The 24,236-nt window shown below is 40.5% G+C and overlaps 1 protein-coding gene and 2 long non-coding RNA genes across 3 annotated transcripts in view; 1 reads left to right on the top strand and 2 right to left on the bottom strand.

The window, feature by feature from the left end:
• The window catches only part of vegfc (vascular endothelial growth factor c), a 134,506-nt gene that overhangs the window by 69,928 nt on the left and 40,342 nt on the right, over positions 1-24,236 (bottom strand). The window contains exons 2-3 of the mRNA XM_035637586.2: positions 17,278-17,521; positions 15,784-15,974 (exon numbers count right to left, since the gene is read on the bottom strand). Of these exons, the coding sequence (XP_035493479.1) occupies positions 15,784-15,974; positions 17,278-17,521 (435 nt within the window). The remainder of the gene's footprint in view (positions 1-15,783; positions 15,975-17,277; positions 17,522-24,236) is intronic.
• LOC118312737 lies at positions 2,061-5,058 on the top strand. Its single transcript, XR_004794304.2, has 3 exons — positions 2,061-2,390; positions 4,603-4,789; positions 4,918-5,058. It is a non-coding gene; the product is annotated as an uncharacterized LOC118312737 (long non-coding RNA).
• On the bottom strand, positions 5,063-8,628 carry LOC118312738. Its single transcript, XR_004794305.2, has 3 exons — positions 5,889-8,628; positions 5,398-5,494; positions 5,063-5,183 (listed from the first exon to the last, which is right to left on the bottom strand). It is a non-coding gene; the product is annotated as an uncharacterized LOC118312738 (long non-coding RNA).

Below are 24,236 nucleotides of genomic sequence, written 5' to 3'. Positions count from 1 at the left end.
GTTCTACCGAACAGTCTATTCCTCCAACTCTAAGTAGCAATGATTTCATGAGCTTCTTTACTAAGATTATTACCATCAGAGAATAAATTTATCAGTTTCTTCCCACTAATAGCACAGACACACTGTCCAGTACAGTAGCCTCTGAACCAACAGTATCGCCTAATTTATAATTAGATTGCTTCTCCCCTATAGATCTAGCTGAGCTGACTTCACTGGTCACTTCATCCAAGCCATCAACCTGTCTTTTAGATCCTATTCCATCAAGTCTATTTAAGGATGTATTACCTTTAATCAATAGTTCCATATTAGATCAGATCAATTTATCTCTATTAACAGGCTATGTACCAAAGGCCTTTAAGGTGGCAGTAGTTAAACCTCTTCCCAAAAAACCGACGGCAGACCCAGATATCTAAGCTAACTATAAACCAATATCAAACCTCCCCTTTATGTCTAAAATCCTTGAAAAACTGTTGCTAACCAGTTATGTGCACAGGAATAGTCTGCTTGAAGACTTTCAGTCAGGGTTTAGAAGACATCATAGTACAAAAACATCACTGCTGAAGGTTACCAACAACCTTATCATGGCCTCAGATAGTGGACATGTTTCTATTCTCGTCCTATTAGATCTTAGTGCTGCATTTGATGCCATCGATCACAAGATTATGTTACCTAGACTAGAACACATTGGGATCGAAGGAACAGCACTAGAATGGTTTAAGTCTTACTTATCTGATAGATTTCAGTTTTTTAACGTTACCAACAAATCTTTCATTCACACAAAAGTGAGTCATGGAGTTCCACAAGGTTCTGTGCTGGGACCGATACTTTTCACTTTATATATGCTTCCTTTAGGCAATATTATAATAAAACACCACATCAATTTCCATTGCTACACTGATGACTGACGCCAGATGAAACTAATCAAGTAGACAAACTTCAGGACTGTCTTAAAGACATGAAGGCCTGAATATTTTATACTTTTTCACTTTGAATTCAGAAAAAACTGAGGTCTTTTTACTCGGCCCTAAACACCTCAGAGAAACATTATATGATCATATAGTTACCTTGGATGGTATAACCTTGGCCTCCAGCTCTACTGTGAGGAACCTTGGAGTTGTCTTTGACCAGGACATGTCCTTTGACTCAAACATAAAGTCTGTTACAGATTAAAGCCACTGTTATACAACTCCTCTCTCCCCCGATATGTTTACATTACATGTCACTTACCCTGTCTGTGTTTTATCTCTCTCCTAGTGTGTCTCTGACCCCAGAGCTGCAGGACCCAAACCTGTCATTATTATTATTATTATTATGATTATTATTATTATCACTAATAATAACAACAACATAAGTGTAATTTTTTGTAATTTTAAGTATCAGTCTGGTAGAGATTAAAGCGTACAACTGTCCTCTCTTCTCTCCTCTCACCCTCTTTCTGCACACCTCTCCTTTCTTCCCCATTTTTCTCCTAACCCCAACCGTTGAGACAGATGATGGCCCACAACTGAGTCTGGTTCTGTCAAAGATTTCTTCCTGGGAAGGGAGTTTTTTCTCTCCACCGTGCTTGTTCATTGTGGGATTTTTGGGGGTTTTCCCTGTAATATTGTAACATTGACTTCACTATGTAATGTGCCTTGAGACAATGTATGATACAAGTAAAATTGTATTGAAATTAATTGAAAAAGGTTTTTATCTTGTCAATCTTATTAGACTACTTATTTCCGCACCAAAAACAGAGTTATATTCTTCTCTGTAGTTTTATAAGTTTTATATATTTGTTCTATACAAGTATTTTTTGTTGGTCAGTCTTTTAAAGGTGACATATTATGCTAAAATCACCTTTTCAGCCTTTGTGCACATATATTTGGGCCTGCTGGTCCACAAAACGTGGAAAAACAACACAGTCATTATTTAGTGGATTGGCTAAACCCTACAGACGGGATCGGATTGAGCCACTCACAACCCTCGCGTCCTATTACGAAACATGAAGCTGCTCCTGGGGTAACCACGCCCCCAACCTGAGAATCTCCACCCATGAACCCTGAAACACCAGAGCGCAGACACACCATTGTTTTCTCTCGGCAAGCGACGACGGACCGCTAGCATTATACCGAAAAGAGTAAATAACATTTGCCTGTTGTTGGCTGTACAGACCAACATAAATCTGTACATGGACTCCCAGCCTCAGAGGACACAAGAGCAGGTGGATTGATCATTTTTTTATGGAAATGTTTCAGCCACAGTCTGTAAAAACCTGCGAGTTTGTGTGAACCACTTTGTCGGACTGTTCTTCAAACCTGGGACAGTACAACACCAGACTGGTAGAAAAACTTTTTGTGCAAGATGGAGCAATTCCAACTGTCCGTGGCGAAGCTACAGAGGAGAGAAATGTAGGTTGTTAATACTGTGTGCGCTATGTGTTTGTGTCTGTGTGTCTGCGTAGTGTTTGTGCCTTGTTTGTTGAGCCGCGGTAGCACTAGGTAACGCCCAGGTAAACTATACATATGTTGTTAATATTACCAGCTTTAGTGGGCTTGACGCTGGCTTAGGCCACCAGGAATGTAGTACACGTCCTTTAATACGATGTGTTTGAAATGTAAGAGTTAAGACCGTGTGGGCCTCCTGTGTCGGCCTTGTTTGTTTAGCCGCGTTAGCATGAGCTAGCCCTGTCCTCTGATGTAAACATTACGTGTGTCATTGAAGTTACGTGCCGTCACCAGATCGGCTACAATAACGCTGACACTATGAGTGTTGGTTAAATGACGTAAGATCTAAGCATGTATCTTTTATGAGCACTCTTTAACTGTGTTTTCTGGGTAGCTACTGGAGTTAGCACCACAGCTACCGGAGTTAGTTTCTATTATGGGCTCCAGGAGCAATACTGAGGATCAGACTTTGTGACGTTATCACGTTGCAACATTGTAGAAATGTACAGTTGTGTCGCGAAATCATCATATTTAACGGTGCTCGTGTGGGCAGTAGCGCCGAGATCACAAAGTGATGCCGCAGACCCACAAGCGGCAGACCGTTTTCCACTCTCATCTCGGCCTCTCTCGCGTGTGGAGGTGGATTTGTGATTTTATAGCCTGTAATGTTACAATCGAATCCAGTTAGCACGCGGCTAATTTACCTCAGGTGTGGAGGTGGACTTATGATATAAGCTGTAATGTTGTCGCTGCAGTCCACCGCAGCGTTGGGCCTCTGCTAACTTTGCTACTAGCTTTGCTCCGTGCTGCTGCTGCTCTGTGTAACGTGAGCATGCGGCTGTTTTGACCATTGTTTGCTTTCCAAACATTTGATTTTGGGTTAACTGCCTTGGATACACTTGTAGATGACGGCACATTAGAATAAGGAGTTGAGCGAGGGACACAGGTTCCGCCCGGTCTTTGTTATAAACAGTCCTATCGCTAGCATGGCTGTGTGTTTACATTATTATATGAATTAATGCTTCAAGTAAAAATAATATACCGTAATTTTCGGACTATAAGCCGCGCCTTTTTCCCCGATTTTTCGACCCTGCGCCTTATATAACGGTGCGGCTAATCTATGGATTTTTACAGCTAACGGCCACTAGGGGACCTCCTAAATCTAACAGGTTACAGTCCACCAACTTTAACTCTACGGGCTCTATGACCGGTCTGCGGTCCGCGGTCCACGGTTAAAGCAGCGAAAAGCAACTTTGGATCCACTCGCAAACTTTGCTGAAGTTTGCGAGTGGATCCTGATAGCGTGGAGGAGTGTCAAAACATCCACGATCACCAACGGGTTCCGAAAGGCTGGACTGCTGCGTGATGAAGAGCAGGACGCCGCCACCGGCTCAGCTGAGGCCCTTCAGAGGCTGTTCGATTCCGACAGTGACGAAGAGGAGTTCGTTGGTTTTGAGAGCGACAACGAAGGAGAGAGGAGAGTGGCTGATGAAGCCACCCTGAGCCTGTTCGTTTCCAACACTGAAAATGAGGACTTTGGTGGTTTTAGTACGTTATGCAAATATGCAACTTGTTTGTTGAAATGTTAATAAATGGGAGCTTCCTCAAGCAGCCATCTCTTTCCCGACAATCCCCTCTGTGCACGAACTCTTACATATGGTAATTAACCATTAAAACACCTGCGGCTTATAGTCCAGTGTGGCTTATTGATGTACAAATCATTAAATTTAGCTGCTGCGGCTTAAACTCCAGTGCGCCTTATAGTCAGGAAATTACGGTACTGTGTATTTTTTTTTGTTACCTCTGTGTTCTGTTCGTCTGGTTAAATGCATGTGTTATGTAGTTTACACAGCACATGCTGTGGTATGTATTGTATATGTAAATTATATTTTTTGATATTTAAAAAATACATAAATTTGCGATCCACATTTTCTTATCTTTATCTAGTTTTTTTATATTGCTGCAAGAGCTACCAAACAAAATGTCATTGTACAATGACAATAAAGCCTATGATGGAGATACAGCTTAGAATACATAGCGATTGTTGTCATCTGATGCAAATTTTTTATTGTTTTATTTGCCCTTGTATTTCTGAGTACATCACACCAAGCGGCAACACCCATGTTCCACGGTTTAAAGAATCATGTCTAACGGAGTGCAATCTTTTCAACCTCAGAGCCTGAGAAGTTGGGCAAGTGGACTTCACTGTTTAAGGCCCATTCAAAACATCGAGTGCTCCACTTGCTCCCGTATCACGTGACCCGTGTATTCGCGTTTTATCGCAAATAATGAAGACCCCCTCTTCCCCAAGACAAAGAAGGGTGAAGCCACCACAAAGCCTTTTGAAGCAGAACCCACATTCAGTAAGTTGTAAAAGACTATTTTATTATTACAAACATGATAATAAATAAATCTGAACATTTTAAGTAAACAACAAAGGTGGATTCAGGAAAACACAAGAAAATGAATGATTGAATGAAATGTTTTACAGATTATGTGGTTGACTTGATGAGGATGGTGTTTGAGGGCCCAGCACCATTTGTGGAGGAGGTGAAATAAATCCACATCCCCAAGGATCTGTCATCCCAATACGACAGGCTGTCAAAGGAGGAAATGGTTGATCGCCACATGTCAGGCTTCAGTCAAGGGGTGGTCGGAAGCCAGCATACAGGTCAGCTGAATTAGGAAACTCCTGCCGGATCCGGAGGACGACGCATAACGGGATGATGACCCTGTTGTGGCGTCCCACAGCACCAACTGCGAGAAAAACAATGAGGCATTATTGCAGTTGCAAATTGTCTCTCTACTGATATTTCTGGTTTCCTTACATTTGCAAAAAATCCAGATATTTTGAAGAAAATAATTTTTCTCATTTCTTCATTTGTTCTGTGGATCCTTTCATATATTGAAAACTGTTTTTACTTAATTTTATGCAGTTGTATCTTATTACATAAATTAATTAGAAACTTACTCTTCTTCTGTTCTGCACCTCAGAGGTCCGTAGTCCATTCTGTAGATGTTGTAGATGTTCTGCTGGGCGTATGAGTTGAGGCAATTCGGCTCTAGGCCTGGGTGGTGTATCATGCATAATTCTTACAAGCAAATAATGATTTATGAGGCAACAGCCCTCCATTAGACAAATATTGATCTAAGAAGTAATGTGTGTTTCACTGTAAACGGGTAAATACAAATTTTATGCTGTAAATCTGCTCAACCTTTTGTACAATTGATTTAGTCACTAACAAAACAAACTAGAAAACAAGCTTTATGTTTTATCAGGATAACTTTATATTTCCCAACATAGGCAACGTCAGTCTGATTCAATAAAAAGATTTGTGCTCCTCTCTCTCTGCCTGTCGCCCCAAGCCTGCTGCAGTTTCCACAAGTTTTCCTGACTACAGTAACATGCACTTCAATCAGTCAAGTCATTTAGAAGAAGTACAAAGTAACAATGTGACTTACCACTCTGAAACGTCCGGATCCAATCTCGGTTGAAAAGCTTCAGGACTGCCAGCTTGTTCTTCCTCTCTGTCGGTGTCAGACTTGGGATTCAACTGGTACGGTTGAAAATTCGCCATTGTTGCTTAGCAACGTCTGTGTTTTTAGCTTCTCCGTATGCCGGCCGTTTCGGAGCATCCGTGTCTGGTGATGAGGCGTGACATTTCGTACATGCCCTGAAAGCGGTTGACCAATCACAACAGACTGGGCCAACTGGCCAATCAGATGCAACTGGGATTTTCCGTGCGGGGAGGGCTAGAGTAAAGCCGAGCGTGAGAGGCAGAGGGTGAAAAGCGGTGAAAAGAGGCGCTGGAGGAATGGACAGTATGAGAACACTGAAGACTTTTCTGAACATTGGGGCATGTAAACCTTTTCAAGTGGTAACCCTAATTCAAAGTATGAACCTGAATATGAGCATAATATGTCACCTTAAAAAAAAAAGGAGAGGTCTCATAAGAAATAATATATCCTCCAATGATAACTTTAAGAGATTCCTGGAGTCTTAAAATGTTCCATTATCATTGATTTCAAAAAAATCTCAGAGGTGATTGGACATGTACTCTTTAAAATCTGGTGATGATAGTTTCAGAGGGTTAAATCTCCAGTTCTATTTAGGTTTGGAAAAATTAATCAGTAACTGCAGTGCAACAGGACTCTGATCAGAGATCAGTATTTTGTGATAATCTGTGTTTATGTTGGCGATTGAACCGGCATCCACTATAAGTAATCAATCCTAGTAAATGACTGGTGAACATGTAGAATTAATATTCTTTTTTGTCTGGGTGTTGTACTCTCCAAATATCTACAATAATTCTGTCTGAACAAAGTTAATTGTTGGAGGAGATTTAGAGGATGTTCTGTCTAAGAATGAGTCTAAATAGCAATTAAAGTCTCCACCAATGAAAATATTGGAGGATCCATCCTCTGGAAGTAGTTCAAAAAATGTATGAAAAAAGGTGGGGTCTTCAGAGTTTGGGCCATAAATATTCAACAAGCTAATTGGAAACGAGTTAATATCACCCATTTGGGTCTATAATGTCGGATTTAAGAAAGAAAGAAAGTTTTACGAAACAGGATGCTACAACCCATGCTCGGGTTGTGAATGGTGCATGGTACACCTGTGAGATCCAACCAGGTTTAAGTTTGTAATCAACATCTTTAATAGTGTGAGTCTCTTGTAAAGATACAATATCGGCTTTCAATGAACTCAAATGAGAAAAAGCCTTCCAACATTTGATGTTATTTCCATGGCCTTAAACATTATATGTGATTGGTGTAATTTTATCCTTTAGAATTGTGGACATGATTTCAAACAAATCAAAAAATCAGTAATCAAATCCTTGAATATTTCATACATGTGTGATATGAAAGACAATGGAAAACTGTGACAGAAAAAAAGAACCAGAAATACTGAGCTGAAACACCAAACAGCATACCTCTCCCCACAGAACATCCACACAAACCCGTACCACTCCCCCCACCCCCAAAGAAAAAAGACTCCATAATGAATGGGGAAACGCCTAAATGGCCTGCAGTCCCTCCCGGAGAAAAGCTTAATTGTGATTATGGAATCATCAAAAAAAATTAACGAAATAAAAAATAATCACTTAATCTACCGTCTGCGCAGAAAATAATATAATAAATAAACAATGAGCAGGCATTGCAAAGTTAATGTTCTCAAATCAGTTTTTTTCTGATGGTAGAAATGAAACCTGGCGATAATGCTCCATGGCCTTTTAAAATCCGAGGGTGTGCCCCATCCACCGCTACAGGCTTCTCAAAGTTGCGAGATGAAGATATCCAGGATATGTTTTCTTTGTCTGGATTGACTTGAGCAAACATTTACCATCCTGGATAACCTGTACTACGAAGCTGGATATCAACTGTCTCAGTCAACCCTGGGTTTTCCAGTCCGGTTACGAGCGTGTTCACATGAAAGAGGTGGAGTCGGTAATTACAAGCAACATTGTCAAATTCATAAATAAAGTTTACGACGAAGCATATCTGAGAGAAATTTGTTGATTATTGATCGCTGCTTTAGCACATTAAGTTACGTTAAGCCTTTTCACGTAAAAGGTTGAAGTGATGTCACACTGTTTCTGCTGCTGAGGCAGAGGAGATAAGACGTTAATGTGTGACTGAACTGTTCAATCATGATCATGAGGAATATTGATCAGTGTGTGGATGATTGTTCTAATAAACGAGATAATATTTAGTTTTTTCTATTATTTATCGCCAGCGTCTCCTCGCGTTGTTCCGAGCTGCAGTGATACAAAAATAAACTTAAATGAATCTGTCGGGAATCAAATAATCTTTATTGATTCAAATGAAGCTTTAATATCAATGCGTCAACGTATATATTTAGTGTGATTAACTCTCTCTGTTAATTAGAAGTTCTGTTTTTAAACCAGTGGACAGATGAAAAGTCTGCAACAGCAACATGATTCCACTCATTCATAAATATCTGCTGCACTTTATTATTTTTCACGTCCCTGACGGGATCCTGTTGAATGATGACGCTGTTCCAGTGATCTGATTGGTCAGTAGTGTAGCTGTTGACAGGTTTCGATCTCTTATCTGGAACATAACATACTCTGGGGCTGCACGGTGGTGTAATGGTTAGCACTTTCGCCTCACAGCAAAAAGGGTTCTGGTTTCGAATCCCGGTTCAAACCAACCAGGGCCTTTCTGTGTGGAGTTTGCATGTTATGCGTGGGTTCTCTCCGTGTTCTCCAGCTTCCTCCCACAGTCCAAAGACATGCAGAATGGGGTTAGGTTAATTGGAGACTCTAAATTGACCGTAGGTGTGAATGTGAGAGTGAATGGTTGTCCATCTCTGTATGTGGCCCTGTGATAGGCTGGCGACCTGTCCATGGTGTACCCTGCCTCTCGACCAATGTTAGCTGGGATTGGCTCTAAAAAAGAACATTTTGTACATTTCATAGTTAAATCCATCAATCTGGTAAAGTGTGATAGCAATTTCGGAGGCTACATCTATATGAAGAACTTTATGGTCTTGTAAACAATTGTGTGCTTTAGTTCCTGGAAGAGATTATTTCCTGAGGATATTTTAATGTATCAGATGATTTTTATTTCTATACTGTCTGTATTATGATTTCCCTTTAATTACCCCAATCATCGTTTTGTGATCCTGAAAGAAATGATGCTAATTTTCCGACATATACATTTTAAATATAAGGGCAGCAAAGAGGCTACTCTGAATGTGCTGAATGTAATGTAAATGTTCTCTCCACCGCTGGAGACATTTTACCAATCTTGCAAGATTATTAGGTTTGTGTCTGTCACACACTTGTTGTTTACGGGCCAAGAAAGTGCAGTGTTGAATTTGGAAATTCTTTATGACCATGATACATTTTTAATAAACAGCTGATCATCGCTCTGGAGCAGCTGACTCATCAACGAGAGACAGTGTCAATCAGACAAAGGCGTCTTGTTCTCCGGTTCAGGGTTCTGTCTGAGTCGTGATTCACCGAATTCTGAATAATCAGGTGAACAGCTGTTTGCTCAGCAGCAGGGCTTCAGGGATCTGAGGACTGAGTCCCGCACAGGGCCCTTCACCCTCACGGATCCCACAACGCCTCCTCTCTCGTCCCTCGGTCAGTCCGGTACACCCCCACGCTAATCTGTGCAGCCTCACCAGGGATTGTCACTCCCCATGGGTCTTGCTCCCCACCCGGTGGTGCGCGTCCTCGGACCACACTGGTGACGATAAGACTTTTTTTTTTCATAAGTGCACAGCAGAGACACTTGCTTGCTGCTGCTCACTTATGAAAAAAAAAAAATCGTCCTTGCGGCACCCCCTGACATTCTGCCAGGAAGTGGCCCTGCCTGGACTCATGTGTAGACAGAAAATATGACTATCCTGAGCTTATTTACTGAATAAACCAAGTCATATTTCCTTTCTTTCTCTTCATCCATGACATTAAATTAATCTGATGTTGGCATTTCATTTTTATTTTAACGTAGTGTCGCAACTGCTATACCTGCACATTAGAAGTCTCTATTGTTAAGTGAACTATTTGTGCAAGTCCACAGAGGCAGGCTCTCTGTGTCCTGCTCCTCCGTGGCTTGGGGTTAAAAAAATAATAAGAAACAAGTTTGAAAGTGGGTGGGACACAAACAGGATTTGGAAAAGTGGGGGGGACATGTCCCGCCTGTCCCCAGTGGAAATTACGCCCATGGTGGTGATCATCATTCATATCCATACAACATATGTGATTATGATTAATTCTTTACCACAGCACACACTTGTTTACAAGAGCATAAAGTCCTTCATAGATCTAGCCTCCTAAATTGCTGTCAAAGTCACCGATTGATGGATTTAATTTTGAAATGTACAAAATTTTCTTTCGGGGGAGCATGGTGAAGTCACCCACCATTGTCTCATAAAGTCCTATGGGAAACAATAACCCTACAAACAAATCTACTAAAGGAGACTGATTGGAAGTTACATGGATCTATTTTCAAAGCCAAGGGATTTCTTTTGGTTCCTTATGCTGGACTGGTTGACCCCTGGTCTGTAGCAAGTCTTTGACAGTTAAACAGCCTTTAACTGTGTTTGTTTGGTCCAGTTTAACCTGCAGGAGTCTGTGACAACAGCTAAAAAAGAGGAAATAATTTGTTGACGAGTAAAAACAAGCTCTGAACATGTTTTTACTGTAGACATCAACCGGGGAGATGTAATCCAGACACTTAGATTACTCAGGGTCACACTTAAATGGTAGATCGGGAAAATGACTCCTGAAAATTTCAGTCAAAAGATTTTTTTTCCTTTAATCCCTGTTCTGAGGCATTTCGGAGGGGTTGCTTATATGTAATTAGACAATTTTTCCAGGCTAGGTGAAAATCATCTACGTAAGTGGAACGCTACTTCCTTTCTAACCTATGTGATGTCTGTTTTAAAGCTTGTTCATCCTACCATGTAGCCATCCTCCTCTGTTTGACTATCTTCTATTTCAGAGGGGTGATAGTGTCGACTGTGGTACTAAATGAGGCTGCTGGACTATGAACAAGATAGTCACTTTATGTGTGAGTACATTTTTGATAACTATCCTGCACTGTACTAACACATGGCAATGGAGAAAATAACAATTTACTTTTTCCTTGAATTTACTGACTGAATTTTCTGATAGACACACCTGCTGTAACAGCACTTTTCTCGGAATTCAGTAGGTAATAATTGAAAATTCAAATGTGACCAAGAAATTTCTTGACAGAGGGTTTTGAGGAAATATTATTCGATTTTCAATTTCTAAGATCGTTGTTAAAAAACAATTAGTGGGTTTATTTACATGTTGAATGTTATGAGGCTAACAGTTGGGATTTCAAATTAGTTAAAGCTATTTTTGGGTAGGGGGTTAATTAATAAGTCTGATTGGAAACCCTCGTCCTCAGCATGTGATCCGAGGAATATGAGTATTATTATAAGTGGGAATTTTTTTTCTTTTCTTTTTTTAAATTAAAAGTTGCCCAAAAGAACTTGAATATCCTCGGCGAGGGTTTACAGTCAGTGTTAAGCAAACAGCCGAACAAGATGCCTAAAAAGGGAAGAAAACTTTTGCACAGAGTAAAGAACACTTCGACGAAGTTCTGACAAATCCAACTTCTCTTCTGGATCAGATTACTCATCTGACCTGGCGGCACAGCGGTAAGTGAGAGAATCGGGGGAACACAAGCTCCGGACAAGGCATCAGGGAACGGCTCCGGGCATTCTGGCGACAGGACACATTAGTACCTTTAAGATATCAGAAACACACTTTGTTTTCACTTCACCATATAGGATTCTTAAAGCTGAGAAAAATGTTAAGAATCTGCTCTTTTTACTTAACATAAATCCCAACATGATTGTGAATGTATTAGGTGGCTTGCGTTAAATATGTAGGATAGTCTTTGAGTCAGGACACCTTCTGGACACTATGGACCTACGCATCAGCGTTAAGGCTGAAGAGGGCTCTCTTTCATCGCTAGGAGGAAGAGACATTCCCTCTACACTCGCATTCCAACAGACTCAGAAGGCCATAAAAGAGGCCTTAACTGTGGAAGTCAATGTTTTTTTTCGTTTGTTTTTTTCTGTTCTTATGTTACTTGTTAACAATTATGTCTGTGCTACTGTTTGATGTAGCATCAGGGGTGTAAGATATGATTTATATAAGCTTTCAGGGACTTGTACAAAGTCAATTAAAGTAGCTACCTAAAATGTAAATCGTCTAGGAAATCAAATAAAGCGGAGCAAAATCATATGGGATGAGTTCCTTTTTGGGCTTCTGCATTCGGAACCTACGAGCCTTAAATTAAAATACTTATTTGGAATATTGAGCACAGCAGCCAGAAAAGCATCACAAAGAAATGGCTTAAGCCTGACCCCCCCTCTATACAGGACTGGTTCCATATCGTCGATGAAATCATTGTAATGGAAAGAATTACTTTCTCCATGAAACTCCAAGCTAGTAAATTCCTAGAAATTTTGGAGAACTTCCTTTGTTTAAATGTGGGTTTCATATAACGTATCAATTTTCTTTTTATTTATTTTACTTCAACTATCTTCTCTACTGAAATAAAGGCCTATTTCTATGTGCACTTCAAGTGGAGAAAACACCCCATGTTCTGTTTGTGTTTTACTTTCATAATGTATAAAAAAAACCTGAAACGGATCATTCTGTAAAGATTACAATCCAAAATTGTCCGTGTAAAATTGATGCTATGCAATTCTCAATAAAAGAAAAAATGAAAAAAAAAATAAGTGTGAGGTGTTGATTCATTTAAAATAACATATAATCCTGGCTGTTATCAAGTTTCAGTCAAATAGAATAAATCAAAGTGATGATCAGTTATCAGATCATTCGCTAAAAAATAGTTAGTGGGAGTGACCTAATATTAAATAATCCACATTTAATCGTTCTATTTTGTGGTTCATTTATAGTATTTGTGTTGTTTTTTATAAGGTTTGTATGAATCACACCTCTATTATTTACTTTTGGTAAAAAGAGACCAAGTTTTCTCCCAAAAGTTCGCTAGTTATCTATGAAGCTCACACTTTTATCTTGACACCAATCCGACAATCAGCGATTTAAGGATGAAGTGTAGCTATACATGTCATCAGTGGTCAAGTTAGGTTTATCAGAGCCTTGTTTGAGACAAATAGATATAGATATAATAGATAGATAGAAAGTGTTGATAAGAATCATTTGATTTAGTATTGCCAATATTGATTAGATCAGATTTCCTGTGTCAGTATAAGCCTCTGTCATGCAGAACAGTGCATGCCAAAATATTAGCATTAGTAGTTTTTTGTTCGTGGTTAACTTTGTGTTTACTCGTATAAGCACTGCCCATGCACACAATAACCCAATCGGTGTCGGCATAAGGATTTAAAGAGGCTCACTCCGAAATGGTCAGCTTAGCTTTTGTTACAACTTCATTGACAATTGAGTGACTTATAGATAACATGACTCATGAAACAAATGTTTGTGAATGTCCCCTTCGCCCTGGGTTGCATTGTTTGCTCATTACTCATTACTTGAGAATTTCTCTTTGTGTTTACATTTGAGTATGATGACCTTGTTAAAAAAGCATATATTGCTGGCTAAGGTACTGTAAATCATCAAACCAAACAACAAGTTCAGAACTGTGCAATGCCAAAGCAACACTTTGCTTCTATTTTCAATTTACTGTAATGTGCAGTATATGTGGTTCAGGAGATGAAGGGTTTTCCGCTCACCAGAAGGTTGGTGCTTCAATCCTCTCTTCCTCCAGTCTGCAAGCCAAAGTGTCTTTGGGCAAGACACTTATCCCTAAGAAATTGCCCCTGGTGGCTGTGCCGACAGTGTATGAATGTGATGTGTTCATTAGCCATGTGAGTCTGCCTTCATATGTGCTTAAAAATTGCTATATTTAAAAAAAAAATAATTTAAAAGTACCTCCTAACATTGTATAACTTTATTAAGTTTAATCTTACTTAAATATGAAGGGAGGGAAAACAACAAGAAGTCATAGGATCGACAAGAAAATGCCGGAAAATTCGGAAAATGACTTGAATGAGAGTGACAAAGAACCAACAGCAGCGTGAAAAGCCAGCCTTGAAGCAAATGCTAACCAAAACAACCTGCTGACATAACTCATGACTGAACTAAAAGACTTCAGAAAGGACTTGAGATCGGAACTCAGTAACTTCAGAGAGGCTATGAGGAACACTATGAAAGAAGATTTCACTGAGATAAAAGAAGAAGTTGTGCGGGAGTTGCAGAACCACAACGCGAGCATAGCAAAGGAGCAAACACTGATTTCTGTTCTCGAATCAGCCTGCACTGAGATGAAGGAAACGCTACTGGTGGTGGTGAAAGAAAACACAAACATGCATGAAAAGATGATTGATTTGGAGAGTCGCTCCATAGAAATAATCCCTGTATATACAGAGTACCAGAAGAGAAAGAAGGGAAGTTGAATTATTCAAAAAGCACCTCACTCTTCCCAACTGAGTGCTTCTCCAAATCCTGTAGGCTCACAGAGCATCTGATATAATACAGAAATAGAAAGGCATACGGAGTGATCAGGGCAGCTCTGCAGTAGAATGGGATCAAGTATCAAACACCCTGCACCAAAAGGGAGCTCCCTAAGAGCTGTCAGTCATAGTCCAGAGGCTCCACCCCATAAGTGTCAAAACTTTCTCTGAGAGGGTAGAAAGCGCTCCACGAGCAGCGAAGATGCCTCTAGTGAGTGTAAAATGTGCACCGCGAACGGAGAAATTACCCTCGAGCAGCAGAGCTGCCTTTCACCTAAGCGAGAGCAGATCATCTTGAGCCTCAAGGGATTTAAATCTGTACTCGATGGTTAATATATGCGCATGTGATATCACATATATCGCTCGTGAGTCATTTTTTTGTGCTCTGTATTAATGACCCAATTCTAACTCCATAGTTGTGCTTAGAGAACAGAGTCATGATACTTTTTTCTGCTGCTGCTCAAACTCAATGCTTGTGCGCAAATATATTGTAAAATAACTCCATACTTTTAGGACCAGTTACAACAAGCGTAGTCTAATCAGTTTTTCAGTTACTTATACTTAACTAAAAATATACATATGTAGAACAAAACTCAAATTGAAAAAATAATTGAACACTAAATAGGTACAGCAAAATATTCCAGCTCCAAGCTTACGCCTACAATGTGCTAGCCAGATTAAAAGTCAAATGAGCATTAGTCTGCGACCCCGCGGTTAATTTTCGATTTCCGAGAGGCGTGACCAACGGACGCAGATGAACTATGTGACGTCTGTTGAGCGACTGTAAAATGTAAACAGCATGGTTTTTACATGCACACATTTTAAGACTACATAAACGCCATACATCTCGCTGCTTTCAAATGTATCCAATGTGTCACCCGGTACCAAGTAGTCACAAATACAATGATAATTTTGATGTTGAGGTAAAACACAAAACAACCATAGTCACTTTAATAAGCTGAGTAAAAAGTGGTTCAAAGTTGGATAACTAAGCTGTGGTCTTATTAACTATTTTGGCAAAAGAAGAAGTAAGAAGTAATAGTAGTAGTACAAGTAAGTTGTAAAAATGGGGGAAAAAGGCACTGACAACTACAAGATAACATATTTTTCCAGTTAGTAATGAAGTCACTGCTTTCTTGGGCACCAGTGGCTTTCTCATTTATTCAATGAAATCACCGGACCACCTGCATTCTAAATGACAGGTTGAAAAGCAAAGAAATGTAAAACAGTACTGAATCTTTGAACCATACATGAGACCTTTACATATGGAATTTTCCAAACATATCAAAGATTTATCATGCAGATATTTTAACAATGAATATTAATGAAGAACATGCTCACAGTTTTGCTGAGGTAACCAGTGGAGATATTCCTGCATTGTTTGTCCTCAGAGTGGCAGCATCCTCCACATCTGTAGACGGACACACAGGGTGGTTTATAGAAGATGTTGGTGGGAGCTCCAAACTCCCTGCCCACGTCGACACACACTTCCCTGGGCATACATTGAGTCTTCCTCCACTCTGATTCTATACCTGCACACACGCACGCGCACACACACACACAGACACACACACACACACACAGTTAGACCACCACCACAGCCATGCAACAGGTTATTTTTTTTCTGCACACATGAACAACAATGCACAAAGGCTAAAAGACACACATAGACCCATGATTCCAACTAAGAACTCTGGTAAAGAGGGAAATCAGATTTGATCTTCTGTCTCTCTATAAACAATCTTTGTGCAGCGTAATTTCTTCAGAGCTTCAAAGAGACTCAGCATAAAATTCAAACAACCTAACCCCCAATCTGCATGTCTGTGGGAGGAAGCCGGAGTGCCTTGAAAAAACCCAGCAGAAAGGCCCCAGCCGAATTGTGATTCAAACCAGGAAGTGACAGCGATATCCACTGAACCACGTTTATTTTATTTAACTCAGGAGCTGTGATGATCTGATTCAACATTGTCATGATGCATATGATTCTCACCATTTGGGGAAAATTAGTTACAGTCACTTCTAGGGCTGGGCGATAAAACAATAACCATAAGTTTCCCAAAATAACTTTTCCTCGATATAAATTTAAGACACGTCGATATAACTTCGATAGAGCTAATTCCATGTTTTGACAGACAACACAAACAGCCAATGATAATGACAATAGCGCCGTGCCGAACTAATCATGTGGCTGGAATAGAGTTCCAGCCACGTCAAGTTAGGTTGACGCACACAGCACGGAGCGGAGAAGCAGCCGGCAGCAGCTCTGTTTATGTTTGGGCTTCTGCAGCGTGCACATCAGTCTGTCAGGATTGATAGCGAGACAAAAGAGAAAATTACGACAGGAAATGTTAATTCGAGACACGGACAAGAGGCTCAAAAGACGAGGACATTGTTTAAAAGAAGCGTGAGGAATATTTAAGTCCGACAAGAAGCGGAGTAGTAGCATGCGCTGCAAACTGTGTTGAAAGAATTTGTAGCAGTTGCAACAGTGTATTTATACAACTACATTATACAGCAGCAGTTGTATAATGTTCTAAAGTACATTTATCATGTTCAACTCACATAAAATAAATACTTAAACCAAAATTGACTTTGTGAGATGTAAAGATATAATATTTAAACCAATGTTTAAGCTTGACAGAAATAGTAATTTGATTTATATCATGATATATATTGATATCAATCACTATGAAAAAAACTTATCGAGATAAAAAAGAATTCCAGCCTAGTCACTTCAGCCTAGGCTCTATAACTGTTGAAGAGACATTGTGTGAAAACACATCTCAAAGATCATTCCTATAAGTCTGAAACAATGTTAACACAATGTTAACCTACTTTTCAAGACATCCAAGTTGAGGTAGGCAGCAGCAAATTTTGGCTCTTCTGTATCAGCCAAAGGTCTCAGTCGATGAGGCTGCGGCCACTGAGTGAGTTTGGAGGCCGAGGAGGCTGCAGCAGCAAAAAGCTTGGACCTGCACTTCAAAGTGGCCCAGTACGAAGGGTAGATGAGACTCATCAACTCATCCACACTGGAGGCTGAACGCAGCCTCTGCTCCATGTCTGGCTTTGGTGTAAAGTCCTGGAAGAGACAAGCAACAGTTTCACTAAGAACACTGCTGTTTATATACAGTACATACAAGAAATATTTAGTGTCGGAGAAATGACCAGCACCCGGTAGCGTGTCAACCATTAAATTGGCTTTTCCCATTTGTGTGGTATTTTGGTGACAAGCACTGAGTTAATGATGCACAGGAGGGAGGTGTGCAAATGGCTGTGAGGTTCAAATCAAATGAGACAAATTGCAAATTGTAAATGTGTCCAAACAGGAAATAAACATCTAAGAAATATTTTTCAAGTGGTTCTGAGTGACTTTGCTGCCACTATTTTCTGTGCCTATCCTAGCACAAATGACCTGTGCAGTGATTTTACTTATTTGTTTTCTCTCCTTCCTTATCCATATTCCATATATTTTGCTGAAGTTTGTGAAGGGCGAATAAGCTTCAGTATACCTGGCAGGTAAGAAATGAAAGAAAGAATAACAATTTCAGACATTTTTGTAAATAGTTACAATTCAGTAAGAATGTCTCCAACCTCAATTTTTTTACTAACATTATATTCATTTAGCAGAAGCTTTTGTCCAAAGTGACTTACAATAAGTACATCCAACCATGAAGATATTACCCAAAAGTGCAAGAATCAAGAGTACATAAACATTTGTCAAATTTGTCATTTTAGATTGATTTATTTATTTTTAAATAAATTCAGGGAGCAAGGTCCTGAACAGGTGAGTTTTCATTCTGCGACAGAAGCATTGAAGGGATTCTGCTGTCCTGATGTCGATGGGGAGCTTGCTCCACCATTAATAAAAATGGACATTATAGCCCTAACACTTGATCATGTGTCTTAAGGGGGCAGTAAGCCCTGACCTCAGAGCTGCATGATCCACATGAATCATCATTATTACTATTATTATGGCCCCTACTCCACTGACAAAGTGCGACTGAGGACTTTCTGGAATTTCTTCCTGTTCAAAAGGAGTTTTTTCCTCTCCACAGTTGCCAAGTGCTGCTCATTGTGGGAACTGTTGGGTTTTCTCTGTAAATATTTTAAGGTCTCAACCTCACTATGTAAAGTGCCTTGAGACGATGTATATTGTGATTTGGCGCTATATAAATAAAATTGAATTGAATTAAGCTAGCAACCGAGATTTTTTATCAGCGCACACAAATAACGGACAGGTAACGAACCTTGAGGAAATATTCGCTGATTTTTACAAGTGTGTTTTGCTTAAAAATCAGTCACTGGCCCTTTAACACTTTCAGTCTTTTTGTGAAGCAAAAACTATCAATTAGTGAAAACAAGTTTTTGAATACTACTGTTTGTGGTACACAGTCCCTCACCCCTAACCCTTCTTTGTATCATATAGAGTTTTCTATGTGTACTACAAACAAGTAGTATAACAATGCCCATAAGAAATTGTAAAAAGATCAGTTCTTAATCAGCGTGGTTGTAGATTAATGTACATATTTTCTATCGGTCTATATTCTAGTCACACGTCTTTTATGGATCTGAAGACTGCTGGCTACAGCCATTACTAAGATTACTAAATTGACATGACATATTCAATTCAATTCAATTTTATTAGTATAGCGCCAAATCACAACATACTGTACATTATCTCAAGGTACTTTACATAGTAGGGTCGAGAGGTTGCATTGTACTCTTCTTCAGTTGTGTCAAGAGTAACTCAGATCAAACCCCTTCAAACCATTAAATTTTTTTACCAGAAAAAAGCTTTTACGAAGTTAAAAATAATAGGAATCACACCTGACTGAATAGAATGTCATTATTTGCTCCAGTTATAATACTGCAGCAGTGGAAATTTAAAAAAGGCATTATAAAACTACAGATAGACGCTTTGAAGAATCTTTCCTGCATCTGTCTGAGGTCCGGACATCAAAAAATGATTGAGCTCAAAGCCCAGTATGAGCGATCAACATGGATCCACTCACCAAGATCAAGCTCTTGGTTAGTGGCACACGTCGTGACATACTGCAGTAACGGATTGTGTCATTTCCGGTTGCTGGTGTAACTTGTGTTTATCCACTGCTCATCTTCGTCTCTTTTAACACTGTTGTTGTAGTTGTTTTATCTAACTACTGGGCTAAATATCCACTCACCCTTGTTAAGTCTAATGACTCACAGTTCTCTCCCTCTTTTAGCGACTTGGTCAGTAACTCTCAGCGGGCTACTCTGTCTAATATCTCCTTTTTGTAGCTCAGCTATTTAGCTTAGCTAGTTAGCCTAAGCGGCAAACTATGGCTTCTCTCTCTCCCTCTCCTTCTCTCTCTTGCTCTGTGTGCTCAATGTTTTGTTAATCCTCTGCCTCTTTCAGCAATAATGGTACATGTAGAAAGTTTTGTTTATTTGCCACGATGGAGGAAAGGCGCAGTCTTTTGGAAACACGGCTCTGCACCATGGAGAGTTAATCATTAGCTGATACTGCTAGCCAGTCCCCGCTAGCCGGTGCGAGCTGGTTGACTATCCAATAAGAAGCATAGTCCTAAACTGAAGCACACGGTTCATCAACAACCACTTCACGTCTCCAATAAATTCTTCCCGCTCAGCGACAATTCCGCTGGGGAAACAACTCTGGTCATTTGCCTATATTTTGAGGAACGGGAAGCTAGGGAAGCCAGCTACCACAGTAAAATGTATCACTGGGGCCAGAGCAGGCGATGTTGAATCCTGTTTAAAACTGCTGGCCAAGGATAAACGTAGATATGGTAAAATGATTATTCACGTCGTCAGTAACGACACCCGATTAGGCCAATCGGAGGTCACAGCAATGAATATTGATTTGTTGTGCTCATGTGCAAAAACTATGTCGGACTCTGTAGTTTTCTCTGGACCCCTGCCTAACCTTACTAGTAATGACATGTTTAGCCGCACGTCCTCATTAAACCGCTGGTTGTTGAGGTGGTGTCCAGATAACAGCGTCAGCTTCATAGATAACTGTTGCACCTTTTGGAGAAAATCTGTTCTTCCAGAATTTCCCAGCTTAGGACGAATAAAATATTTATCTATCTATCTCTCTATCTATCTATCCATCTATCTATGTGGAGAGACGCCATTCATCCTACTTTGGATGTTTTAGCTCTAATTTCTATAAACCTGACTCCAGTTCTGACAGTCCATACATTCACCCCCACAACCCCTCATAGAAACTGTGTCTGCTCGACTACTTCAATGAATTAAACCAAAAGTAAATAAGAGAGGTGTGACAGATTCAATCCTTATAAAATTCAACAATAAAAGAACCACAAAATAGAATGATTTGTGGATTATTAAACATTAAGTCACGTCCATCTAAATACTTGTTAGTAAATGATCTGATAACTGATCATCACTTTGATTTATTCTGTATGACTGAAACCTGGCTACAGCCAGAAGAATATGTTAGTCTAAATTAATCAACACCTCCCACTTATAATACTCATATTCCTCATATCACATGCTGAGGAAGAGGGGTAGCAGCATTTTTCCAATCAGACTTTAATTAATTAACCCCCGACTCGAAAATAGCTTTCACTAATTTTAAAGCCAAACTCTTAGCATCTTACACTCAAGCTAGAGTGTTCTGATAGTTGTTGTATATTGTCCACCAGGCCCTTACTCTGAATTTTGATCTGAATTTTCTGACTTTTTATCTGAGTTAGTGTTAACACAGATAAAGTCATTATAGTGGGTAATTTCAACATTTCATTAAGGGCCACTATAGTCAAAATGAATTAATTACAATAATTGCAGTTGGTTATATTTGGGGGTATGGCTCTGTTCTTGGACCTCCCTGCCATTCCACACGCACATGTGGAAAGCCTGGGATAGGGAGAGCACACCCCCCTATCTTTACATGAGCTTTCATGGAAATTGAGACAGGGAGAGCAGCAATTAAAAACCCCAAGCAGAAAAGCGCAGGCATCAATGACAACACATGACACTGATTTCAGTCCGATACAGTAAGAAAAGGACGTGCTGGGGTGGTGGCGGGTTGCGAATTGGCGTGCAGCAGAGCAAGAGGAGTGGGCAGGTTAAAGCAGCTTAAAAAGAGCGCACATGAGTTTTGCCAATTGAATGCACTGAAAAGGATCAGCTGAGCAGTTAGCTGATGTGGGCTGACATAGAGATCTCTCTTAGCTGATGTGCTACATAGTCGGGCACTTGACCTCATGGCCTGCCTGAACTAACGCTATGCTCAATTCATTTGGATGTTGCAAATGACAGTCTGAGTTCTGCTTTTATTTCACAAATAGAATCAATTGGTTTCATTCAACTTGTAAATAAAATTAAAGCTGCGAGCAGCGATGATCGGCCCCGAGCACTCTCGCCGTCGGGGACGCGTGGCCGATGGCCGACTCGACGGTTTTGAGCCCAGAGAGCCACGTCGGACATCACGGGTCGCCGCTCTCGACGTGTCTGCCGAGTTTTGCGACAGCCTTTCGGGACGCATAGATTTCCCTTCCCTGTGTCGTCACTTCGAAAATGCCATCTTCCTGGTGGGTTTAGTTCATTGCACCAATAGACTTCAGGCTGGAGATACATTTGCCACTGATATTTCGTACACGCGAGTGGCTTGTTTTTTTATTCTAGGTGGCACCACGGAGCCGTTTTGCAACGGCCGAACTCACGTGTATCGGATCGAACCTATCCTTGTTTTTAATGCGTGTGCCGTGTTTTGGGCCTGTCGAAGCATCCCCTGCGCAGTGAAAAAACACTTCCCATTTGGCTGTGTGTACCATTTCATCGGGAAGGTCTCATCTACGCGTTGCCCAAGTTTGAGGTGGATTCGATTAACCGCCAAGGAGGAGGTTGTAAAAGTACAACACCTTTGAATTTCCATCTTTTGCCGTTTAAAATCAAAATGCTCGACTTACGGTTGGGTGGAACTAATGGCTCCAAGAGGCTTTTTTTGTAGGTTGGCGGGAGATACACTAGTCGACCGAATTTCGTTCATCTACGTCAACTTTAAAGGCAGGGGCCAGTACTTTGTAATGTTGTAGGGGGCGCTATGGAGCCATTTTGACACATTTAGACAAAAGAACAATTTCAGACTTAATATATTGCCACTCTGAACATGTCTGCCAAGTTTGGTGAGACACAGATCATCCCAAGTGCCTCAAACATGTATTCGTATTTGATGGTGAACGATGCAGGCAACAGCGTTTGACACATGGTCAAAACTTTCACAGTACAATGTCAGCCACGTCTCACAACTAAGCTGACCAAATTTGAGGTTGCTCCAGTGAACCTGCAAGGCACAGGACGTAAAAGTAAAAATTTTAACGTTCTCTTGCCATTAGGTGGCGCTATGACCTATGTCCAATATTGACATGTTGGGTGGGACTGTTATCATGCCTGAGAAGTTTGGGTCAGATCAGACTATATACCTCTGATTTCGAGCAACTTCCTGTTCATGGCGAATTGCGCTTTGCCACGGCCAAGCCTTTTGACGTAGACTAAAACTTTTGATATTGTTTAATCAGGAAGGTCTCCACTACGCGTTGCCTAAGTTTGAGGTGGATCCGATTAACCGCCTAGGAGGAGTTCGTCAAAGTACGACACCTTCTGTTCCCCATATTCGCCAAATTAAAATCCAAAATGGCGGATCTTCCGGTTGGAAGAAGCTAATGGCTCTGGAGGCTTTTTGGTAGGTCATCGCGAGATACACGAGCCGACCGAATTTCGTTCATCTACGTCAAATTTGTAGGTGGGGGAATTGACTTTGAAATGTTGTAGTGGGCGTTATGGAGCCATTTTGACACAATTGGACAAAAAAGACATATCAGACATATCAACTTGCCACTCTGAACATGTCTGCCAATTTTCGTGAGACAAAAAGCAAGTGCCTCAAATATGTATTCGAATTTGATGACGAACAATGTGTCACCATGGCAACAGCGTTTGACACATTTCAGTATAACATCAGCCATGTGTCACAACTAAGCTGACCAAATATGAAGTGGATCCGATGATCCTGCAAGGCACAGGACGTAAAAGTACAATTTCAAACTTCCTATTGCCAGTGGGTGGCACTATGACTTATGTCCAATATTGACATGGGAATCTGTTCAGGGGGGGACAGTTATCATTCCTGAGGAATCTTGTGAAGATATGTCCAAATATGGTCACAATTTTGTAAGCCGTTAGCTCGTAATCTACAAATAGCCACGCGGACAGCGTCTGACAAAACGAGGCAGAGTAAATAAAAGTAGGATTTGTCACGTTAAGTTGCCAGTAGGTGGCGCTATGACTTATGGTCAATATTAACATGGAGATGTGTTAAGGGCGGCGGTCTTATCATACCTGAGAAGTTTCGTAAAGATCAGACCAAGCACCTTCAATTCAGAGCCATCACTATATGCACCCGAAAACACTCCCTTACATAAGGGGGCGCTATGGAGCCCCATGGCCACACCCAGCACCATTCTCAACGCCTGAGTAGCGGGAGCAATTTCTGACGTGTGTGCCAATTTTCGGGACTTTTACCATGTGGGAACAGCCTGCAAAATGAGTGAACACGTCTGAAAAATAAGAATAATAATAATCCTTACGGAAACAATAGGGCCTTGCACCTCCGGTGCATGCCGCCCCCCTGTGCAGCCTCGGTGCTTGGGCCCTAATAATAATAATCCTAGTTAAACAGAGGAGGATAACTCCATAGTTTAATACACAGACACAGGCTTTAAAACAGACATCACGTAAGTGAGAAAGAAAGTGGCACTCCAAAAATCAAG

Source organism: Scophthalmus maximus, chromosome 8, assembly GCF_022379125.1.
Source record: "Scophthalmus maximus strain ysfricsl-2021 chromosome 8, ASM2237912v1, whole genome shotgun sequence".
Lineage (NCBI taxonomy): Eukaryota > Metazoa > Chordata > Actinopteri > Pleuronectiformes > Scophthalmidae > Scophthalmus > Scophthalmus maximus.
This window is presented reverse-complemented; position numbering and strand designations above follow the sequence as displayed.